The following is a 25,257-nucleotide window of genomic DNA, read 5'->3' on the forward strand; positions in this document are numbered from 1 at the left end:
CAAATGCAGAAGGGGGTGTTGTTTAAAAAAAAGAGCATTACATATGATTGAAAGCAAGAAATAGTGAAACCTAACCAAAAATTTAAGCTAAACTTGCTTGGGACCAAATGATTAAAATGTTAATGCAAACAAATATGCTCAATCAATCTCATATAGATGTTATTGTGGAGAAGGAAGTGGGGTATAAACCTAATAAATAATATACAAAATATAAGTTACAAAATACGAATTAATATGTAAATGTATGCTCTCTTTTGGACCTTAAGATCTGATAGGTCTACCATAATACATAAGAACTGGGTTCAGCTGCTGTGTTTAGTAATGATCTATGAACCCAGCCAATTACGGGTGACTTAAAGTAAGCCATGTTTTAGCATAATGCTTGTGGCTCCCAAAAGCTTGGGCTTACATTAATTTGAACGTTAATGGATAAATCAAATTTAGTTTTTGTCCTCCCACTGGTTTGGAGAATGCAGCCCCTGGCATATCATTCAAAGTCAAACACAGTCCTTAGCCATTAAAAAGTTGAACAAGCTTGCCCTAGGGAGAGGTGAACCAATCATAAAGTGATTTAGGGTTGAGGGCTAGAGAAATTAACATGCTTGCAAAAAAAGAGTTGAAAGGGCCTTTACGTCATTTTCTTCATTTTCCTAAGTATAGTTAGAATATTGGTATTTACTTACAAACACATTTATGTTTCTTTTTAACATGGAGTCTATTCAAGTTACAATTATCATAAACACAAGTATAAAAATACAAAAAATTGCACACATATCAAAGAAAATCATAGCAAAAATGCTTTATAGTGTTATAGATAATAAAAATGCACTATACCTAAAAGCTCTTGGGATCAACAACTTCTGGAATACAGGAAACTTCAGTTTGCTAAATTAGAGTATTGCTCCATCTCACATTATCTATACTGGAGGGTGGAGGGAGAAATCTGTGCTCCCCAAGGCCTCTCCCACATTGTAGCAGCAAAATTCAGTATCACCATTCATCATCAAAATAGGAATTTGGGGCTATACAGTTTTTTGTGTTTATTTTTTTTTTAAAAAACTGTTTTGAAATAGATGTGTTAAGCCTCGGCCATGCTTAATGCACCTTTTTTGCTTTTAAATCTCCCCCATACATCATTTTCCCAATTATATGTAACAGCTCTGATAATTAGCCTCTATCAAGAACGGGTCTTAAAATTTTGCATTTTTATAAATAAAAATATTGCTATCTGTTTTGTTGGTATAAAACAGCTGTTTCTATAACAAGCTGTCAAGATCTTTGGATAAGTATTAAAAGAATACTTTCTCACCCCCCTTTTTTCCAAGATAAAATGTTACTGAAAACTTAAGATGTTTTGTGACGTAAGGCCCACCATAAGGCAAAAAAAAATGGTTTTTAAACCTAAGTAGTTATATAGTATTGATTTTCAAATATTTGAAGAACTGCACTTAACTGATTGAACAAACTTTTTTTCTATTACTCCAGAGGGTAATATCCAAAGCAGCAGCTTCAAATCACTAGCATTTCAACTCAGTATGAAGGAAGACCTTTCTGAAAATATAAGGTGCTTGACAAGAGAACAGAATATACTGAAGTTGATGGTTTATATACAATGGCTTGCCAGCCATCTATCAGAGATGATGAAATAATGAATTTCATGCACCAGAAGTCATTTGGACTAGATAATCATTTATGCCTTTTCCAATATATATCATTCTTTGATTCTAGGAACTGTGAATGTTGTTAAAAATTGGAAATTGCTGCCCTGGCCACAAGACTGTATAAAATAACCTCATGGCCAGATTACCATGCCCTGTATTGCTTGCTTATTCACATAACCAGATGGCATGAAAAAGCACTGTTCTTATCCAAGGTCTATCAGTCTCTTAAGCTGCTTTAATTCCTACGACATCACTGCTTTACTCAATGGGCCCACATGGATAACTCTTTCCTTCTATTAGTTAGTACACATCCCTTTCAGTTCAGCATGTTTGAGACAATAGTCTATCCAAATGTTATGTTAACCTTGTTTAGGCCTTCTTTAATGTCAACAGTGATTAGAACAACATAAAATGATTGAAAATATAACAAAAGTACTTTCACAGGGTTCAGATCAATGAAAAAGTGATCCCAAGGTGAAAAACAAAATGGTGCTCCCTTTCCATTTTATTATACCAAAACTAGCAAGTAGTTTATGACATGCCCTGTGGCCATTCAATTCTGCCCTCCAACAGGAAGGGCAATTTGCAGCCTGGGTCATATGTCTCAGGGTCTCTAACAGCAGGGCTGATCCTGTCCTTTCAGAAGTGTATCTCATAAACTATACGAACAATGAATGCCAGACTAGATCATCAATTGCCATTCAGGCCAACTATTTCAGTTCATCTGAGTCTGGCTTCTATATTACATCTCCAGAGGGGAGGATGTAGATCTTCTTCCAGGTTCCTAATTTTTCTTTATGTCTTTTCTTCTACATGTTAGAGATAAGCTGGCTTTTATCCAGAGCCACGTTGTAAACTATTTCTTTGATGGTTCGGGTTATGCTTTGGCAAAGAATATTGAGAGCAGAGGGAAGTTTGGCCTTGTGACTCGTTTTGATATAGAAGTTCGAACACCAAGTGATAATGGACTTCTCCTTCTGATGGTTAATGGAGTAAGTAAAAAGAGAAAAGAAAGAACACATCTCATGAGTCCTTATCTTGTTGATTTATATTTGCTCGGTATAGTATCAAGTAAATTATTTAAATTCTGTTTCTGAAGAAGTTCCAGTTGATTATTCATTTGAAGATATTTGGATATTATTTTCATACCATTTTATACTGCTTTAGATTATTGTTTATATTTGAATTTTTGCCTGCTGACTGTAAATTGCTTCATGGTCTGTCATAATGGGAAGCAGTATAATAATTAATTAATATTAATCAGTTTATATATTGAGGAACAGTATAAAACAGGATATACATTTTTAACCTCTAAAAATTCCAATCTTTTCTGAAAAATCTAATTTTGGGGTTATGCAGAGTATGTTTTTCAGCCTGGAGATGCAAAATGGATACCTATATCTACAGTATGACTTTGGCTTCAGTAATGGCCCTGTGATTCTAGAAGATTCTATGAAGAAGGCTCTGATTAATGATGCGAAGTTCCATGAGGTGAATTGCCTAGCTATTTGCCTTTCTGTCTAGTTTGTCCAACCTCTAAAAAACACATGGATTCCCACAGAATGAACATAACTGCCTATTAAGGACAGGAGGCAAGCAGAAGGGGAATCTCCAGGTATACCATCAACCAGTGTTAGCTTGGAGGGTCAACACCTATAACTTTCCCAATACATCAGGAAAGAACAAATATTTGTCAATAAAAGAACACGTGTTCCAAAAAGGGCTTCCTTTCCCTTTTCAGTCAACAAGGAATAGCCGCCAATAGCATTTGAACTTGAGGGAGAAAAGAAATAACTACAGGTTGTGTAGAAGAGGAAGCAAAGTAGAGTTCTCAGAATTAATTGGTAGAGTGATCTTAATTCCAAACAATGAACACTGCAACACACTCTGTTAGGAGTAAAGCTGGGAAGACCACAACCACCCTTTCCCAGGCCCAAGAGAAACTTTATATCAACACACCTCAGCTGCAGCTGTTGCCCCACTCCCAGCCCCAATCTTGGCACATGTGTTGCCTTGAATGGTGGGAAGAAGAAGCCTACGGTTTAAGCACTGAAGCATGTATATATACTGCACATATATGCTTGTACACACAAACCCATATTTTGATTTCTGTGAATTGCAATGGACGGATCTTCTAATGTAAATGGCTTCAGTCTTCAAGTCTGCAATAAAATATCAGCTAATCTTGCTGAGTTGTGTCCACAAGCCTTCATCACAAATAAATCAGGTCCTGAATAAATCAGTATTTGGTATTTGGAGAGCCAAAGTGGAAAAAGTACAAAATAGCGGTTGCACTTGTTTGTGCCAACAGGATTACATAACTGAAGCAAGCCTTCTAACTTCCTGTGGCATCTAGGCTTTTAAAATGTCTAACCTGATTGAAACTGTTTCCATCAATACTCCATGTTTATATTCCTGGTCCTTTAGCAACAAGCATAATTTTTATCCATTGATAATTTACTAAAAGGTGATTAATAACACAATATTGATTAAAAGCCCTTAAGGCTTTCCTAAATCCAGTAAAAGATGAAGAGAGAACCACAGCATCATCAACATAAGATTTCTCAGCTAATTTAGAGGTGAGACAGTTTAAAAGTAAGGATGCAATTATATAGCGCTGTTTAATTCCTTTCCATGTCAGAATCAGATTTAAAATATTGGCCTTGCAGGTTACATTCAATCTTCAGGCCTGGGTTCTTGGGTAATTTATACATGAGCAAAGCAATTGCCTTTTTTTACTGATGAGACCTTAGGCTTTCTCATGGTAATTCTCTTGAAACCAAATCAAACCCAGTCATGATATCCACAAAGGCCATGCAGCTTGAAGCTTTAGGCTTGATGGCATATTTTTCAATCAATGCTGTTATACAAATCCCATGTTGAGAGTGAATCAACCAAAATATTAAACATGTACAAAACCAGGAAAATTATAAAGAAAGCAGCCAGGACTCCAAGACTAGACTTATTTCCTTCTGTTACGTTCAAACTGCAAAGATGATACAGTAGATACTGATAGAGTCAGGATTTTGAATGATCACTAACAAAAGCCAAAGGCAAATTGTATATAATGTCAGATTATGCCTGCAAGAAATAGTGCTTGTATACAGTCAATCATATAGGAATATTTAGATTATTTGTGGGTGGGTGTTTATACACACACACACACACATACAATAGCCACCATGCTATTCTGTTTCAGGGTGAGCAATATTATGCAGAGCATGGAAACAGAGGAGGAAATAATAAGCCAAAAAAGTAAAAATCATGAGATAAGAGGGGAAAAAAGAAATTTAGCTAAATCTAATTTGCAACATCATTCACTATACCATACCTTTCTGTCCCTGCAAACTACCCTTCCTTCCACCACATCCATCTACCACTTCTTACATTGCCTTTTGCTCTTTAAACTTCCCACACCCTCTTTGAGGGTATTATCAACTCCATCCAACAACAACTGGATTTAGAAGAATGCAATCACTGTTTATCTGTAGAATAGCAAAGATAGCAGGAGTAAATGCAAAAAAAAAAGTGTGCCTGGGAAGGAGTTAGGCAGAATAAAGACTTGAAAGGATACAAGGTGACAATGAACAACGTCTGGGAACCACAATGTGGCTTTATGCTGAGCAGAGGTATGCAGAACTGATTTTTCTTTTGGAGCAAGTCAGTGACAAATTTATGAATGTTAGAAAAAAAGTTCATTGTATACTTATCAATTTAAAGAAAGCAGACACTGAATAGGTTTGAATTATGGAATGTTTTGCATGACTGATAGTTGCTTGTTGACTGCAGTAAGAGTGGTATATGAAGGAAGTAAAACCTGCATGAAAATAAATAGAATGTTTAACAATCGTCCAACATTGAGCAGAGAATAAGAAAAGATACCTCATGTCCCCTTGGGTTTTAATATATTTATGGACAAATGTATAAGGAATTATTGTGGCGATGTTAAAGGTATGAATGCTAGGGACATGAACCTGCTTTTAATTGTATATGTAGATGACTGCATGTTGCTGGCTGAGAATTCAAGAGATCTGAGAATCCAAGAGATTTGTAGCGAATATTAGCTAGACTCTATGATGTGATAAGGAGTAGGGATCTGAACATTAATATAACAAAAGCCAAGGTAGTTGTGTTTCACAGGGAAAATGGGGTGAAAGACTGCAGGGAAAATGGGGTGCAAGACTGCAAGTTATACATAAATCATGCAGAGAGGACATGTTACGGACCCTGTCTGTAAGAGAATTCCATCTGGCGGGGTCCAGGAAGCAGGCCTTCTCTGCAGCATCTCCCTCCCTTTGGAACATCCTTCCCCCAGAAGTGAGGTTAGCCTCCTCCCTCCTGGACTTCAGAAAACAGCTGAAGACCTGGTTGTGTAACCTGGCTTGGAGTGGGGAGAGGAAGAGCCATTCTTGGGGCTGGTTAGTTCCCTAGCCCTGCTGGGACTGGTCTTACCCCTTTATGGGCTGAATTTGATCTGCCCTTACTTGGATTTTATTGTATTTTATATTTATTGACTATTGGTATTATTTATAATTTTATTGAATTTTAAATTGTTTTTGAGGGACGCGGTGGCTCTGCGGGTTAAACCGCTGAGCTGTCAATTGGAAGGTCAGCGGTTCGAAACCGCGCGGCGGGGTGAGCTCCCGTTGTTAATCTCAGCTCCTGCTCACCTAGCAGTTCGAAAACATGCAAATGTGAGTAGATCAATAGGTACCGCTTCGGCGGGAAGGTAACGGCATTCCGTGAGTCATGCTGGCCACATGACCCGGAAGTGTCCTATGGACAATGCCGGCTCTAAGGCTTAGAAACGGAGATGAGCACCGCCCCCTAGAGTCGGACACGACTGGACTTTACGTCAAGGGAAACCTTTACCTTTACTAAATTGTTTTTATTGTGAACCGCCCAGGGTCCCCTGTGTGGGGGAGATGGGCAGTGATAAAAATATGGTTGATAAATAAATAAATGTTGAACTACAGCAAGTAGATGAATTGTGTATCTTGACAGAAAGTTTACTAAAGATGGTAAAACGGATAGAGAAATTTTAAGATGTACAAATGTTGGTAGAAAGGTAATGGGTACCATATGGCCTATTGTGAGGAATTCATGTTTGCCAAAAGACATGAAAATGGCTGTGTACAAGAATATGCTTCTGCCTACTTTGTTTATGGAAGTGAGAGTTGGATAAGTCAGGAGAAACATCAAAGTAAATTTGAAGGCAGTGGAAGTGGGTTACATAAGTATGTGTTTGATAAAATGAGAAGAAATAGAATAAATGCGTGATGAATGAATGTGGATTGAATGCAAAAATGAGAGGCCAGTATGAAGAAACATGTTGAGATGGTTTGGTTATATAGAGAGAATGAATAAAGTTCAAACAGTAAAAATATGAAGGGACGATGTATGGGTTGAGATGAAGGGAAAGACAGGGAAAGTTGTGTTTGGATGGAGTTGATGAGATCCTCAGAAAAAGAGAGATGATGTTCAAAGAACAAAACATGTCTGGGGCAGTGTAGAGATACGATAGAAGCAAGGATGAGTTTGCAAAGATAGAAAGGTATGAAAAGGTTTAGCGAATGGTGTTGGCGAATGTTAGTTTTAGATCTATTTTCTTTCTATTATCTCAAGTATTAAATTTATTTTGCTTAATATCACTTTCTTATGCTTTGCATAATATTGTTTATATATGATATGTACAGATGTTCATAATTCAACATTTAAAAATCCCATTTTCTTCCTGGTTATATCATCAGGAATACAAACATATTTTGACTGGTCCTATAAGCCATCTTGCCATTGACCCCACAGGAACTTTTCTTCCATATGTCTGTACTGGTAAGACATCAGCGGCATGAGCAACAAAGGCTGGCACTCTGGAGTCTTCCCAGAACCAGGCACCTGAAAGATATAATGTCCTTGGCCAAGAAAATTAAGGTGCCTGGGACACAAACCTGCCAAATACTGTGAAGAAAGAACAGGGAAGGAAGATCATTTAGCCTGCAGATCACCCTCTATGTACTACAATAGTTAAATCTATCCTTCTTAGCTAAAGTAGATACAAACCACAGAGAATGGTAGCAGCTTGGCAGAGCTGTTCTTCATAGCATGATCTGGGCTCTGTTGCTTTACAGGTAGTCCTCACATAACAGCCATTTATTTAGTGACAGTTTGGACTTACAACTCTGTTGAAAAAAACCAATTTATGACCAGTTCTCACACTTATGACCATCGCAGGATCCCCACAACTACGTGATCACAATTTAGGCGCGTGGCAACCAATTTGTAATTATGACCATCACAGCATCACGTGATTGCCATTTTCAACCTTCCCAGCCAGCTTCTGGCAAGCAACATCAATGGGGAACTGCGTGATTCACTTAATGAGCACACGGTTTGCTTAAAGCCATGGCAATTCACTTAACAACCACTGCAAAAAAGGTTGTAAAATTGGATTGGATTCGCTTAATGACCGCTTTGCTTAGCAGCCAAAATGCTGGTCCTAGTTGTGGTTGTTAAGCGAGGACTACCTGTACATTTTTCATTGCTAAACATGACTGAACAGGTTTTGTGTACTGTATATGTATGCATGCATACACAATTATGGAGGCCTTTAGTTCTGGCCTTGAGAAGGTGAAACAGATAAAATGTTTGTTCAGCTCTGAGAAAATTGAAAGTGTAAGAAAAAGACTCAGAACAATCCCACATTGTCCTTAAAAAGGGGGCAGTGAAGGTTTTGGATAGGCTTTCAAGATTCTGTTGTTATATCCTACAACGATAAACTGGCATTCCTGGAATCCCTGTGGTATCTGTTTCTTGACCTGGCCTACCTTGAACACTTGACAGTAATGGAGGTTTAAAACTCTCTTTGTTGGTTCTTCCCATTTGACCTGGGCCTACTTACAAAACACCTGAGAAGAAAGGCCCTCTCAAAATGTGTTTTCCTCTTCACATTCTCTATCTAAACTCTTCTGATTTTACAATGAATGCAGTCTTCATGAAACACTGCAAGGCATCAGCATATTGTTGTATGATATAGACCAAAAGACTAGAGACAAAGAGGTATAATGGTTAAGGTATTGGACTTCAAGCAGGAACATCAAGGTTCCAGTTGAGCCTCAGACTCAAAAGCTCCCTGGGTGAGTCAATCTCCCTCAGAGCAGCTTAGCTCACAGGTGCTGTTGTTAGGAAAATAAGAGGAGGATGCACGTTGCCTTTTGCTCCTGAATGAAAGGTGAGATATACATTAAATAATACACTGGGTTTTATGCTGACTTACACTGTGTCTTTGACCTGCATTTTTCTTCATTTCAGATATCTGTTATATACCATAATTCCAAGAAAATGATCTTGGTAGTGGATAGGAGACATATAAAAAGCATGGAAAATGAAAAGAAAAGCATGCCATTTAGTGATGTCTATATAGGAGGAGCTCCTATTGAGATTTTAAAATCCAGGTTGGTTTATAATCATTCAAAAGTTGTTTTCATTTATATATTGATGTTCATTTATAAATTAAATAAAGCATATAGTCCTGTGAATTTAAAATACAGTTGTAGAATCTGTGGCTTTAGGTAGAATTATTTGTGTATCATGTATTGTGTTGTATTGGAGGGCACAAGTTATGAGAGAGCACCATCCTAGTGTATTGAATAATATATAAGTGACTGTAGTGTCTTGGGGTGATTTTGATTTTGGTGTGGGAACAAACAGTGCTATAAAAGTTGGCAGAGATTTGAGGCATCCTTCCATCAACTGGGCATCCTCCAGATCAGTGTTTCTCAATCTCAGGAACTTTAAGATGTGTGGACTTCAACTCCCAGAATTCACCAGCCAGCATATTTAATTTATAAATGAACATCAGTGCTGGCTGAGGAATTCTGGGAGTTGAAGTCCACACATCTTAAAGTTCCTGAGATTGAGAAACACTGCTCCAGATGCATGGACTTCAACTTCCAGAATTCTCAGTAGTGGCCATGCTGGCTGGAGAATTCTGGCAGCTGAAGTTTGCCCATCTGGAGGGCATCTAGGTTGAAGAAAGGTGCTTTAGCATCTAACTGGGTCATTCTGCTCTAGCCAAGTGGGATGCAGTTAATTTTCACTCTTTTATACATTCATTTTATATAATCACCTTTCTTCCAGTGTAGAAGCACTTCCTAATCTGTTGTGCACTGCTTGTTTTCATTTTGTTTTTGTCTGGTTTGTCTGGGTTATAGTGTGTGTGTTTTTTTAATCCACACTTTCCAGTAGGAAAAAAAAAAGATCCACTCTTCAAAAAATTTCAGTCCCAGAAATAAATACACTTGTGGGCTTTGTGTGCATAATGTGAAAATGCCCAACTACAGTTCCTCTGGAAGAAGGCAGTGCATCATTATAATGGGAGCAGCCATGATTTCCACGTGCCTCTTGACAGAGCTCTGCACAAAGTTGGGACATATTGCAAGAAATGATCATGTTGTAATGTTGTAAGCTGCCAGGGAATGAAGCTTCTCATGAACAAGAATAGATAAGGTTGTCTACTTTCTAGAATCATTCACAGCATCAGCAGAAGATGGCTCTGAAGCAGTGGTACTTTGCCCTATATTCAGTGACCTGCCACTGCTGGTTCCCAGTGGCAAAGAAGGAACAGTTCAGTTTTTCCTTTCCTTGCTTACATTTCAGTTATTTTCTAGTGAAGTGTCGTCTTGCTCCGTCAAGCAACTTGAAAGTGGCAGGCATAAGCCTTCTCCTCCAATGAACCACTTTAAAGCTACCTGTATTCCTCAGGCTGAATCTAAAGGAGAGGGAGAGATTTTCTCAAATGTTAGTTCTTTCCCATTTATCAGTGCAGGCCGTTTTATTTTGCATTGGCATTCCGTATGTATTTAGAATCTGCTAGCCATGACCCTTTACTCTTGACAAACATCTGTCATGACTTCACAGCGGTGTCAGCTCACACCTGGCTATAAGTACGGCCTTTAGGGGCTGTATGAAAGGCTTCCAGTTCCAAAAGAAGGACTTCAACTTGTTGCAAGAGCCAGGCACGCTGGGCATTGGTTTTGGCTGCCCTGAAGAATCACTTGTAAGTATGGAGTTGTGCTTAAGCCCCTGTATTTTCTGGGTTGGTTTGTTTTCTGTTGTTCCTAAATGTTTATATTCTTATTTTGTGATCTTTTGTGTATTCTTTTGTATGTTTGTTTTCTTTCACTAACTTATGTTATTGGGAAATTAAAAAAAGGTAGCATTTCTTAGAGCAATTTTTTTCTCTCAATAAATTATTATTCCTTTTCAGTAAAAGAATGGAGCTGGTATATTATATGCTGCTGAATGTAGAATACATCTCTGAAAGAAAAGCAATGTGATAGATTTTATACAGTAGATGTTTTGACAGTTTAATAACTGTTTCTAGTCTTTTCTTCTCTCACTCCACAGAGCAGATTTTAACCTAGATTTTTTATTTTTCAGTGTGCGGACTGTACTTCAGGTAGTCTCTAACAGTGTTTCTCAAGCTTGGCAACTTTAAGATATGTGGAATTCAACTCCCAGAATTCCACAGCCAGCCATGCTTGAAGTTGCCAAGCTTGAGAAACACTGCTCTAACAGTTAATTACAAAATGATGAGAAAAAGATAATTCTGCATCACCAACTTTTGTGAGCAAAAGATCCCCAAAGCAAAATTTTAAAAAAAATCAAATGAAGGCAAACTATTTTCTTCAGTTTTATTTCAAAATCATAGAATGTAGGGATAGTGTAATGTTTCTGAAGTTCTATAGTCAAATTCTCACTGTTCTCAGTAGAGCTGGCTTTTACAAGCTCACATTTAAGAGTAGTTGACCTAGATGCAGATATAGATATCAGGATCTTAATAGCACTGAGCTGGACAAGTCTTAACTACCCAACCTACCAAGACTTTTCCATCTCAAATTCCTGTAGGTGACATCAACAGTAGGCTAGAAAAAAAATGTGAATGTTTGTAGTAATAGTAGTCCCAGTGATGGCACCAACAACAATAGTAATAATAGAAAAGGTCATCATAGGCCACTCCATCTTACAGAGGACTAATACCATTCATTTATCAGGGAGCCGGTCAGACAATATTCCTCTTCCCAATTCTCTGTGTGCCACAAGATTGGAAATGGATTTCAGGTCGCCCTGGAGCTGCTTGATTTTCCAGCTGAGGTATTACCTTCTATGGAAGGAGAAGAGGCAGAAGGCGCATGTTCTCAAAATCTTTGTGCCACGAGAATCCAAGGGAATTATCCGAACCTCATTCACTGGGACACACTAAGGCATAATTCCCAAAGCACTATTATTGTTGAAGCTAATTTCATTTCAGCAGCATTTATGTGTGAGTTCCACTGAAAGGAATAATTATAAAGCAGCAGTGTTTGGTGAACTCTGGAAGAGGTTGTCAAGGGTATCTCTGTTACAGTGTGATAAAGAGTTCACACACACTGCTCTGTGACGATCACACATCAACATAGGAATCACTGGACGTTTTGGAATGTGATAGCTGACCCCTTGGATTCTTCCTGCTATTGTTATTTTCACCTTTTGCTCTCTCCTCTCCCTATATATTTGCTTTGTTTACTTGATGAACAGATGTCCCGCAAAGCGTATTTTAATGGTGAAAGCTATATCGCATCCAGCCAGAAAATCTCTCCTTTTCATGCATTTGAAGGCGGCTTTAATTTCCGAACTTTACAGCCCAATGGACTGCTGTTTTATTGTGCTGAAGATGTAAGTCTGGTTTTTTTTTTTCATATTTTAAACATATTTCTTTTAAAATAAATATGGCAAAGATAAAATCCTGTTTCCTTCTTAAAGAAGAAACTGCTTTTAAAGACATTTAAATGCAGAAGATATATTGAGGGTTACTATGGATTAAATCTGATAAACACCTATCCAATGAATTTAACCAGAGACTTCCCTGAGATAAACTGTAACTAATGGGATGACTAGATTTCATAGGACTCACCCATAGTTAAAACTTTCACTGGGTTGGGGACAAAGACTTTAAAACTCCCTACTGAGGATATAGTAAAACTGGAGAGAGAAAAAGATTATGCGTCATCAAGTCAGTGTTGACTCTTAGTGACACATAGACCTTTTCCAGCATGAGATATAGATGTAATTTGGGATGATGATGATGATGATTTAACTGTGTGCTCACACACACATATGCATGTGCATTCATGTGCATACATAAACACATCTTACATATATAATACAAGGTGTTTTCTACAGTGTTTAGAACAATTAGATAATGATCAAACCTTCAAATAGTTAATTTAATTAAATCTAAAAAAAGTCTTCCGTTCCCAGCAATAAGAACATATTCTTCTCTTCATTTCAGTCAGAAGTGTTCTCTATTTCCATGGAGAAAGGAAATGTGGTTTTAAATGCAAAAGGTGTCAAAGTTCAGACAGCAGACAAGTCCTTTAATGATGGAAAGGCCCATTTTGTCATGACAACCATCTCACCTGAAAGGTAAACTTGTAAAATATGTTTATTCTAGCACAGATCTGATTATACCTGGAGTTCATTATTCCACATTTGTTGGAATACAAAGTACGTTATTATCAGAGTAAGGTCTTCCTTAGGCAAATTAGGGTGGAAGAACTTTTGCTTCCAATCTTTACCAAAACTAGCTGGATACTTGATCTTCATACATGACTATTATTATCCTTTCTTTAGCACTCAACAATCCAGTGCTATGAATGTACCACTGGTGTACAAGTATAGGAGTAAGGACTGTCAGTATCATTAGACCCAAACTAAATGTCTGTGGCAATCCTGCCATGGGACACCATACCATTTATGTGGACAAGCAGCCATGGGGAAAAATGAGAATTTGAACTCTAGGGGACAAGTGGGGACTTCCTGCACCAGTTCTACATCCCCAGAAAATTACAGAAATGTGATTGATTTTCAATCCCTGCACTTCTTTGTCTAAAACGCTACTATAGCATCTTGGCTGTAGCCTATTAGACTAAATTATATATAACCAGAAGCAGGTCAAAGCCGAGAAACCAATTCGGGAACTGCGACTTTCAGAATGTTCTGCTGTGTGGATGGTGCCACCTAGTGAGTCATTCATCAAGTTCAGCATTCAAGAAATAACTGCTAGCAATGATGCATTTTCTCACTTGTCAACTAAATTCCTTTAAAGATTTCCTCATGAGAGCTATGTTCTCTGCAGGCTTGAGCTTTTGGTAGATGAAAAAAGACAGAGCAAAAATAATCCAGCAAAGGACAGAACTGAAGGAAAGCCTGTGAGCACCAAGAAATTCTACTTTGGCGGCTCACCCCTCAGCACAGAATTAGCCAACTTTACTGGCTGCATAAGCAATGCCTATTTCACAAGGTAAGTGCATTTTGGCTTCTTTGTGTCCTTTTCTTGAGCCAGGATATTGCTGGCTGTGGGGAGGGGTCAACTTCCTTTTTTAAGTTAATGTTTTGCTGTGTTGTAAGTGGTTACTGGTTTTTTTTAAAAAAGCAAAGCAATCTGCATTGCATTTTTAGGAAAAACAAATGAATTCCCTATGGGGTAAGATCTTAATTCATTATACGCACCCAAAAGGTCATACGACAATGAGCAGGCTTTGGAATTCTCCAAAATTTTTCATTAAGAGAGTTTTGTAAAACATCATGGAGCAGGAGGAGAGGAGAAACAATAGTTTACTTACTTAACATTTACTCAGAGCCTTAAGATATAGCATAGGAGGAGATAACTTTACCTAGAAGTAAACCCATTAAAAATAATTGGTTGTCCTTCTGGATTGTGTATGAACAGAATTAGGCTCCATCGTATTAGGCAGCTTTCGAGTTGTACTTTGGACAAACCGAGAATATGAAACAAATAATGTTGATCCTGTCTGTCTGTCTATCTGCAATTTTCCAGCTTCGGTTCAAGGTTTATGTAAAATATGTATGTTTCTTGTCACTAAAAATTAGTCATTATGAAAACCATAGCAGATTTCATTCATTATAAAAGATGAGATTAATTTTAAGCAAAAATTTAAGTTTAAGCCAAATTAGGTATCATCACTTAGTAGTTTGTATACTTCAACTTACATTTCAGATAAGCAAAATTTATAAAAATGTAAGAAAAGCCCAGCTGGGTCAGGCCAAAAACCCATTTATCCAGAATTCTCTGTCACACAGTGGTCAGTTGGATGTACATTATGGACAGGAGGGCAGTAGCCTACTTCTACTTGCAAAATTTGAGTGTTTGATTGAATGCCATGGTTTCAACTGATTATCAGCTCTATAAAGAAGGCACCTTAGTTACAACAGAGCAGAATCTGGGACCTCTCTGACAGATAGTGTTGGTTGTGAGCTAATACACTCATGTCAATGATAAATACCACATAAGCTCTAAAGATCCATTCAGTTGACAACAATACAAATAATAATTTTTTATAACAATAGAAATTGAGATATATCAATTTCAGTATATATGAAAGTCAAAATTGGTTTTACAATAATATTGCACTTTTCCTTTAAATAGATTAGATCGAGATGTTGAAGTGGAAGACTTCCAACGCTACCCTGAGAAAGTTCATGCATCTCTTTATGGATGTCCAGTGGAATCCCCTCCAGTTGCCCTTTTTCATAAAAAAAGAAAAAATTCTTCCAAGTCCAAGGAAAGCCACAGCAAAAGGGTTAGTGGGTGTCCACATCTGGTTTACAGCTTTCCAGATAGGAACTAATACTAACCAATCGCAGACTTCCTTGGGCCAGATGTGCAGGTTCTAAACCTTTTTAACTGACATACACTTCAATGAATGTAAATTTATCCTGTTCAAAATTTCTAATTTTTAATGAATGGTATTAAAAAAAAAGAATTGCAGTAATTTAACAATCATACTAATCTATTTCACATTACTTAGATTTAATACATTTCCCAAATACTTGACCATCATTATTAATGCCATTTACAATCCCCTTTTACATATGAACAGGTAATTAAAAAGTATATAAATATCACTTTAAATGCATTTATTAAGTAGTTAAGGCTAGGTACTCAAGGAAGTGGTGGACTCCCTTTTACTTAGTATGTTTAATACTGAGAGTAGGGAGCCAGAAATACTTTAATATTTCCTGCACTGAGCAGGTGATTGGATTCAATGGTCTAAATCAGTGTTTCTTAAAGTGTGGTGGTGAGAAGTGGTAGCAGCAGCGAGTGCGTCAATTTTAGTTTTTACTATGGTAAATATCAATAAATATAGCCCATACGAACAAAAATACTTTGGGTCCTCCATAATTTCTCAAAGTGGGAAGGGGTCCTAAGAGAAAAAAAGTTTAAGAAACACTGGTCTAAATGGCAAGGTTCTATACTTTAAAGAACTTAAATTCACTGAAAAAAGGGAAATCTCTAAAGGCTATCAATTTTACATATAGAGAGGCATTTAAAAAGGCAATAAAAATATTCTGGTTTAATTTGGGAGGACCTTAAAAAGGGGGACTAGGTGACTACATGCAATCCATAGTATCCCTGCTTTGTGGGGAGGGTGCCTTTGAGTCAGTGTTGACTCCTGGCGACTGCCTGGACAAGTCCCTGAAGTTTCTTGGCAAAGTTTTTTGGAAGTGGTTTGCCATTTCCTCCTTCGAGGGTTGAGAGAGACTAGCCCAAGGTCCCCCAGCTGGCTTCGTGCCTAAGGCGGGACTAGAACTCACAGTCTCCCGGTTTCTAGCTTAACCACTGCACCAAACTGGCTCTCATCCCTGCATTAGAGCACACTAAATATCTATACAGCAGATTTTACATGTACGAATCACGAATAGATTAGCACTATCTATATTCCAATGGTTCCTGTACCTAGAGCACAGCGTGTTTCCTTACCCCATAAGGGAAAAGGAAAAGTAGTGGCTGAAGATTAACTTGCACACTTCTCTGCTGTAATCATTTCTACTGGGTTTTCATTTAAAAAGCAAAGAAATACATTGGTAAGGTGACCGCAGCAGTTGTCTCCCTCCTGGCCCTTCTCTTACCAGATCTCATTTTTTAATATGAAAGGCCAGCTGAGGAGGAAAAAAAAAATCTCAGGAGGTAGAGTTCATGCTAGCAACACCTTAGTACGCCCTCTCCCTGTCTGCCAAAACTTGCATACACAAGAATATACACACACACTCATACACACATTCCATGTGCTTACAGGATAAAGCAGATCCCTGCAGTTAAACAAATGCAATCATTGAACAAAGCAGGGGAAGCATGCAATGTGTGGCTTCTGCAGTTTTTTCCAACCCCGTTACTAGTAGTGACCACAGGAGGCATCTGTATTTTCTTCTGTGTAACAGAGTAATGCATTGGGTTAGTGAGGGTGTGTGTTTCTGTTTTCCCCTCACGTTGCGCATAGGTGTATTTCTATGTATGTGTGCACTGGGAAGCCCAAGGTGAGCAGCATATGCTCTGCTCAGAGTTGCAATGACCAGGGGAGGAAGCAGAGCCTAGAGCAGCTGGCAACATTCAAAGCCAGCGCCCAACTGCCTCTCCCACAGGGATGGGGGTTATTCTTCTAGAGTGCTTTTCTCCAAATCCAGCCCATTTTCAAACCTGATCTTTCCTTTGCCAGCTTCTACCACCACACCACATTTAGCCCTATTCTATTCAGTTTGGGGGCCAGTTATCCTGCTGATGGAGAGACAGAGTTCTGAGCCTTTTTATATAATTTCTTTCCAACATTCCATTGGGTTAGAATGAATAAAATGAAGATAATGGTAATTGAAAAGACTTCACCTATCAAAGGATAAATGTGGCCTCCTTGAGGAGTTTTTAAATTATTTTTACCAGAAGAAGAGACTGCTGCCCTGTTTTATCATGTACCTATGCAGGTTTGATGTAACCACAGCTCATCCGTCCAGGTAATGTGGCAGTGGAGATAAGACCTGAACCATATTTACTGAAAAAGAACATTTAGAAACATATACAGAATGCAAACTGTGCCTATCCTGCAGCAGTTTATTGATTAAATTTATTTTCTTTGTTTGAAGGTTGGAAAAGATAAAGAAGGAACATCCCATTTTTCATCAATCATAAAAAAAGGAGAACAGGAACTGATAAGTCAGAAGGACCCACACTGCCACTTCTCCAGTAACCCCAAAGCAACTGAACAGGCATATCTCTTTGGAGGGACAGCAAACAGCCGGCAAGAGTTTGATTACTTACCAGAGGATTTCCATGAAAGGTATAATGAGTAATCGTAATGTAATATACCTGTGATTCTTTTAAAAAAACCATCCACATATTTACACATTCTTTATTTAATTTATTAGATTTAAGTGCTGCCTGACTCCAAAGTGACTCTGGATAGCTCACAATCTAAACCAGTGTTTTTCAACCTCAGCAACTTTAAGATGTGTGGACTTCAACTCTCAGAATTCCCCAGCCAGTGCATGCTGGCTGGGGAATTTTGGGAGTTGAAGTCCACATGTCTTAAATTTGCTGAGGTTGAGAAACACTGATTCAAACAATACAAAATACAAGATAACATATACAAGATCAGCATCCATCCAGACAACAATGCATATACAGGAACATATCTAACAAGGGGACCAAATCCACTCTACCGCAAAGCCAGATTTTCAAGGCCTACTGGAATACCATCATAATAAGAGCCACACAAATCTCTGGAGGATGTCATTCTAGAAGGCTGGTGTTGCAACAGAGAAGGTATAATGCTTGGGTCCCAACAGATGGCATTATGTAATCAAGGGGACCCAAAGCATGCCAACTCTGTCAGCATTTATCAGATGAGCAGAAACTGTGGGAGATATCTGGTACCTCAAGTAACCAGGCACTCTGCCATGTAGGGCTTTATGGGCAATAACCAGCACCTTGAATTGCACCCAGAAGCACACTGGCAACCAGTGCAGCTCATAAAGCAGTGGGCATACCAAGGCACACCCATCACTTCCCACACCACTGCATTCTGCACCAGTTGAACCTTCCAAGTGGTCTTCAAGGGTAGGCCCATGTAAAGTATATTTCAATAGTCAAATCATAAGGTGACTAGGACCTGAGTGACTGTATTAAGGTCTCCAGATCCAGGAAGGGGAGCAACTGGTGCAAACAATGAATCTTTGTAAAGGCCTACTTGGCAACAGCTGCCACCTTCTCTTCAAGCAGCAGCTGTGGGTCCAACACACCCTCAGTTTACACACCAATCTTGAATGGAGAAGTACAACTCCGTTCAAGATTAGATATGGAAAATCCTCAAATCTGTGGAGGGGGAGCTAATATCCACACCCATTCAGTCTTGATAGGATTAAGGTAGAGCTGGTTTCTCCCCATCCAGACCCACACAGCCTCTAGGCGTTGGAAGACAACCTCCACAGCATCATTTGGCTAGCTCAGGGTCAAGGGGTATTATCAGCTATCGCAAATAACAAATTTGCTTATTTTTGACATTGCAAAACTATTCTCTGGAGGCAGCATATTTTCTTCTTCAGCTTGTTGAATGGAAATCAGTATCTCTTTCACAGAAAAATGCCATTTTTGTTTCCCAGATCTCAGTTCTCCATTAGTCTAAAGACTCATTCATCCCATGGAATGATTTTCTACGTTGCTGATCAAGCAGAGGAACATTTCATGGCCCTCTTCATTGCACATGGACGACTTATTTATATGTTCAATAGAGACCACCAGAAATTAAGAATTCGAACCCAAGAGAAGTACAATGATGGCCAGTGGCACAATGTAAGTTAGAATTGAAGGATCCAGGCAGAATCTTTATTTGCTTTCATAAAGAGCTGTTTACCCAAAAAATGTCTATCTAAATTGGTGGTTAAATGGGGTTTTAATGCAATAAAATGTCATACCTTCCAATGACCAGGAATAAAACAGCCCATCTTGCATATAGTTTTTAAGCTATACCAAAATATGGAGAAAAATGATTAACTGTATCTATCCAAATCCTCTTATGTACTTCTAGAGAGAGTATTTTTGTCATAACTTGTTTATATTTTAAAAATATTGAGAAACACTCCAAAATACAGCTGAATGTAATTAATTTCATTATGAGAATGTCTATTGTAAGTCGACCTAACACCTAATTCCAGTTGTTTATCTAACTGGCACTGTTGAAGAATGTCCAGTAGGGTATCATCAGCAAGATAAAGTTACGTAAGTTAAAAAAAAATTCTGCAGGATTAAGATGAAAAACGCTAGAAGGTCATGTGGGCTATTTAAAAAAATATTTGAAAGTTTTTTTATATCATACACCAGCTGTCTACCTAAGACTGCGCAAAAAGGTACATTATATTATCTTTAACATAAGCATGTTGTTGTTTTTGTTGTTTTAAAAAAGGTAATGTTTGTTCGAGAGAAGAATATTGGTCGTTTGATAATTGATGGTCTCAGAGCACTAGAAGACAGTCTTCCTTATTCTGATAATGCATGGCCAGTTACTACTCCTTTCTACATAGGGGGTGTAGCACCAGGAAAAGCTGCTAAAAATATCCAGGTAAATACATTTTTCTATAATAAAATGTGTCTCTGAATTTGTGGGACAGTTACTAGAATCATAGTTGGAAGGTAGCATAGAGTTCATCTGGTCAAATCCCTTGTTAGTGCAGGCCATCAGAGCATCTCTTGACAGATGAACATCCAGTCTGTTTGAAGCCCTGTAGAGAACTGGCTGACAGCTTGTACAGTCAGGAAGTTCCTCGTGATGTCTACCCTGAACTTCCTTCATCATAGTTTTAACCCTTTGGTCCTGCTCTTCCCTTCTGAGGCAAAAGAGAAGCAACTGATTAGGTTGCTATCATCAAGCCTATTCCACAATCACATACTTTGCTTTTGTCTTGGCTTCCAATTCTTTATAATTACACAGCTAAGTAAAATAGAAAAATGAAAGCTTTTATCTCTTCCTTACTTTATCTCTGTTTCTTTCTTTAGATTAATTCAGTGTACAGTTTTAGTGGTTGTCTCGGCAGTTTACAGCTCAATGGAAAGCCAGTCACTTCTCCTTCACAGACCTTCAGTGTAACCCCTTGTTTTGAAGGACCATCAGAAGAAGGAACCTATTTTTCATCAGAAGGGGGATATATTATACTTGGTAATAGGTTGTTCTTGTGGTGCTGGTGCTGGTTGTTAAACTTTTAGACCACTGCTTCCCAAACCTGGGTAAATTACCCCAAATTGGGTAAATGTGATTTTTCTTAGGGTAACGACACACAAACCCACTACCCAATCACAACAGGGATATTTAAATTGATTTAAAGGGTTTTACCTATGTTGGGTAAAAAGGACTTTCTGATAAGCAGTTTTGGGTAATGAAGGAAAAAGTTTGGGAAGCACTGCTTTAGATTAATGTGTGTGGCTACTGATACAAAGAGGTGGGAAAACATATATTTAGGATTAGCTAGTTAGTTATTTTTAAATTATCCTGGGTGTTCTGCTATATTACTGGCATACAGTGGACTAAATTTCTCCAAATGCCTTTGCATTACATCAAAGGCAGAAATCCTTACAACCATAACAATGCCAGTATAATTATTATGCTGGTTTCCCAATCTAGTTGAGACCATAACATTATTTCTCAAAACCTGATGCTCTCCATATGAGGAACAGAAGAATAAAATTGAATCAAATCAAATCGAATAAACTTTGTCATTCCACTATAAACCAAGGTGTGCATTAAAATGAAATTTCGTTGCAATTGGCTCACAAAAAATAATTACTATAATATATAATATATATTCTTTACCATTCCACTCCCCTAATCATTATCCCTAATAAATATCACAGTCCCACATACAACATGTACCACAATGAAGTAAGAGGGGATTCTTAAGAGTTCAGAAGTCTAATAGCCCAGGGGACAAAACTATTACCTAATCTAGCTATGGAGTCCTTGGTGCTCTCTGAGCCTTGTTGTTTTCTTGCAGACATTTCATTGCCAGACTAGGCAACATCTTCAGTGCAAAGAGGGAGTGGGCCTTGATCTCAGTTTATATACTATGGCTTGCCCTGCTTGTGCTGGTGGAGGTGTTGTTCTCTCCTCAGGAGTTCCTTGATTGGGCTGTTGTTTGCTGCTTGGTTGATTGCCTGAGTTAATAGTTCCTTGATTAGGGTGTATTGTGCTGTTTGATGGCTCATCTGGTGTTAATCCTAGTGTTGATTTTTGCATATCTGGGTGTTGACTGCTGGCAAGGGAGTGTACTGGTCTTTTGGCTCTTCTATTGTCTCTTTTGAATGGTATGTAAATGTTGTTTACTTCTATGTGTCTGTTGATGGCTGCTTGGTCTGAGTGCCAGGCTTCCAGGAATTCTCTGGCGTTTTTGGATTTGGCTTGGTTTAGGATGCTCACGGTTTCCCAGCTGAAACTATGGTTGAGTCTGTCCATGTGTTGTGAGCTTAAGGAGTTCTCATCGTGTCTTCTGACTGCTAGTTGGTGTTCGTGGACGCGCTCTGCTAATCTTCTGCCCGTCTGTCCTACATAGTGGCTACTACAGTCATTGCAGTGTATGTTGTAAATAACTCCTGTTTTTTCTTCTGTGAGCATCCTAAACCAAGCCAAATCCAAAAACGCCAGAGAATTCCTGGAAGCCTGGCACTCAGACCAAGCAGCCATCAACAGACACATAGAAGTAAACAACATTTACATACCATTCAAAAGAGACAATAGAAAAGCCAAAAGACCAGTACACTCCCTTGCCAGCAATCAACACCCAGATATGCAAAAATCAACACTAGGATTAACACCAGATGAACCATCAAACAGCACAATACACCCTAATCAAGGAACTATTAACTCAGGCAATCAATCAAGCAGCAAACAGCAGCCCAATCAAAGAACTTCCAAGGAGAGAACAACACCCCTACCAACACAAGCAGGGCAAGCCACAGTATATAAACTGAGATCAAGGCCCACTCCCTCTTTGCACTGAAGATGTTGCCTAGTCTGGTAATGAAACGTCTGCAAGAAAACAACAAGGTTTAGAGAGCACCAAGGACTCCACAGTTCAACCCTGTGCTACAAATATTCACTTCGATTGGTAATCTAGCTATTCTGCATTGAATGCAGTGGAACCTTTTCCCAGAGGGTAACAAGGAGAAGAAGCCATAATAAGGGTGGGAGGGGTCACTGACAATATTTCAGGCTCTAGACAGACATCATGTATATGCTATATCCTGAATGGAAGTGAACTCCCAATTATCCTCTCTGCTACCCTCACCACTCTCTGCACAGACTTCTTATCCGAGGCACTACAGCCTCCAAACCAGATGGAAATACAGCTGGTCAATACGCTCTCTATAGTGCCTCTATAGAAAGTAAGGAGGATGGGAGGTGGAAGATGTGCTTTCCTCATCCGGCACAGAAAATGCAAATGCTGCTGTGCCCGTTTTACCAAGGATGCAGTATTAAGAGACCAAGTCAAACTATTCGTTATCTGCACCCCCAGGAAAATCAATCAATCAATCAAGGATAATAAATAAATAAAGGACAATAAATCCCAGAATTCCAGTTAAGATACTGGCTAGGAATTCTGGGTTATAGTCTCAATAGTTGGGGGAGCAGGCATCAGTTTAGGGGAGATCATATTATTAACATAATACTATAATTTTACCTTTGCTCAAGTAGAGAAGATGCAAGTTATCACTAAACATTATTGGGCATACAGTGGTTTGTTGGATAAAGCTATTCCAAGACTATGGGAATTGTACTGGGTGCTGCCTCATTAACAGAAGTTAACTCATCAGAACATTTTCAAATTGAGATTCTGCTAAGCATGTACACAAAGTACATGAAAGCAAGAATTATACAGCATATATAAAAGAAACTATTTGAAGTCAGAATTTTACAGCATAATATCAAATAATTGCTTAGAGTCACTGAAATTTAAAAAACAAATGCCTTCAAATTTTCAAAATTAAAAGAGGTAAACAGGATCTACAGTTATTGCTTCATCTTCTATAAAGTGTGAGCAATTTCACATTTAACTTTAGTGGGAAAATAAATCATTTTGTGACTTTTCCTTGCAGATGAATCGTTTAGTTTGGGCCTGAAATTCGATGTTGTTTTTGAAGTCCGCCCTCGGCGCAGTTCAGGAATACTAATGCATGCACATAATGTAAATGGAGAGTTCCTGAACATACATATGAAACATGGACAGGTATGAGAGAGGACCAAACAGTCCTCCCCATTTTTATATTCTAACCATTCAAAACCAGATGCTCCGCTTTTCTTTTGTCAAGCACCTTGTGTTCCTTACTTTTAATATCAACAATTTCCAATTTCTGAAATAAGTAACATCATTTATCAAGTGATCATTTATTTATAGCATGCTCCAAAAATATCTCAGCTCTACTCAAACATATGTGTAGATATCTGAGGGTTTTTTTTAAAATGAGTAAGTGGGAACTAAGGGGGGAAAAAACTCCACAGAATCCTCGAGATTATTTAAAGTGCTTTTATGACAGACAGAAGTTTGTCTTCTTTATTTAAAGTGCTTTTATGACAGACAGAAGTTTAGGGAAATGCCCCTTTTCTTAAGGATCTTATAATATAATGTACTAGTGCTTATACATTCTGAGAATCAGCAAGCCTCCTATTTTGGAAAGGTCCAGTGTGTGGGTGGTTAGGTTTGCTGGGCTTCTCAACCTAGCTTGTTTATACACTTTCTACCATTTCTTCTCATGTTTATTAACTGACCTTATCTGTTATGTACAAAATGATTTACTCTGAAGAACTTCAAACAGTTTGATGGTTAAATGCATAATTCCAAACAACTCTAATAAGCACATTTTTTTTTCTTTTTAAACTTTTTCTTAATTTTTCTGATTAACAAAATTATATTAGAACAAATAATGCCTAGTAAAACATACTTAATTCAGAGTATTGCTAAATCAAATTTATCTCCCAAATAATTATGCTGTATAATATATAACACATATTATATAACTTATATTATATGCTCCATAACATACAGTTCAGGTATTGATAATATAACAGGCCTTTCTCCACAATGAAAGTACATGTATAATTGCACCCTAAGAGTAAGAAATAAGCCTGCTTCCTTAACTGAGTGCCAAAGGGTATGGGAACAACCTTATATTTCTAGTATAAGCCTTAAGCTTGGTGAAAAATATTTTGTTTTAATTTTTTAATATAATCAAGTATTTTTAGGCAATGTTAAGATTCTAAATTTGAACTTAATTACTTTACCAGGTTATTGTGAAGCTGAACAATGGCATCAAAGATTTTTCAACTTCAGTTACACCAAAGCAAAGTCTCTGTGATGGCAGATGGCACAGAATTGCAGGTGAGTCAACACCACAAGCTCTGTAATAATAGTGATTGTGGATTATCTCTTTAGTTTAAACCATTTAAGATACTGAAGAAACCTTGGCCAGGAGGACACAGTAGACAGGCAAGTATTTTCAAAACTTTTTTTTTAATCTGGTGGCCTGGAGGTATGAAAATACCTTATTGTCCTCTTCTGTTTTGCATAACAGTTATTAGAGATGCTAATGTGGTACAACTGGATGTTGATTCAGAAGTGAATCATGTAGTAGGACCATTAAATCCAAGAGCGATTGACCATAGAGAGCCTGTGTTTGTTGGAGGAGCCCCAGGTAAGATTAACCATTATCGTAACACTTTATTTTAAA

The 25,257-nt window shown here is 38.0% G+C and overlaps 1 protein-coding gene across 1 annotated transcript in view; it reads left to right on the forward strand.

The window, feature by feature from the left end:
• LAMA4 (laminin subunit alpha 4) overlaps positions 1–25,257 on the forward strand; it is a 111,145-nt gene that overhangs the window by 82,994 nt on the left and 2,894 nt on the right. The window contains exons 23-37 of the mRNA XM_063310972.1: positions 2,482–2,653; positions 3,021–3,152; positions 8,970–9,112; positions 10,578–10,716; positions 12,237–12,374; positions 12,991–13,124; positions 13,837–14,001; positions 15,148–15,301; positions 17,634–17,827; positions 19,149–19,338; positions 19,949–20,104; positions 20,539–20,698; positions 23,629–23,759; positions 24,815–24,908; positions 25,102–25,221. Of these exons, the coding sequence (XP_063167042.1) occupies positions 2,482–2,653; positions 3,021–3,152; positions 8,970–9,112; positions 10,578–10,716; positions 12,237–12,374; positions 12,991–13,124; positions 13,837–14,001; positions 15,148–15,301; positions 17,634–17,827; positions 19,149–19,338; positions 19,949–20,104; positions 20,539–20,698; positions 23,629–23,759; positions 24,815–24,908; positions 25,102–25,221 (2,222 nt within the window). The remainder of the gene's footprint in view (positions 1–2,481; positions 2,654–3,020; positions 3,153–8,969; positions 9,113–10,577; positions 10,717–12,236; positions 12,375–12,990; positions 13,125–13,836; positions 14,002–15,147; positions 15,302–17,633; positions 17,828–19,148; positions 19,339–19,948; positions 20,105–20,538; positions 20,699–23,628; positions 23,760–24,814; positions 24,909–25,101; positions 25,222–25,257) is intronic.

The sequence above is a fragment of the Candoia aspera genome, chromosome 1, assembly GCF_035149785.1.
Source record: "Candoia aspera isolate rCanAsp1 chromosome 1, rCanAsp1.hap2, whole genome shotgun sequence".
In the NCBI taxonomy this organism is placed as follows: Eukaryota; Metazoa; Chordata; class Lepidosauria; order Squamata; family Boidae; genus Candoia; species Candoia aspera.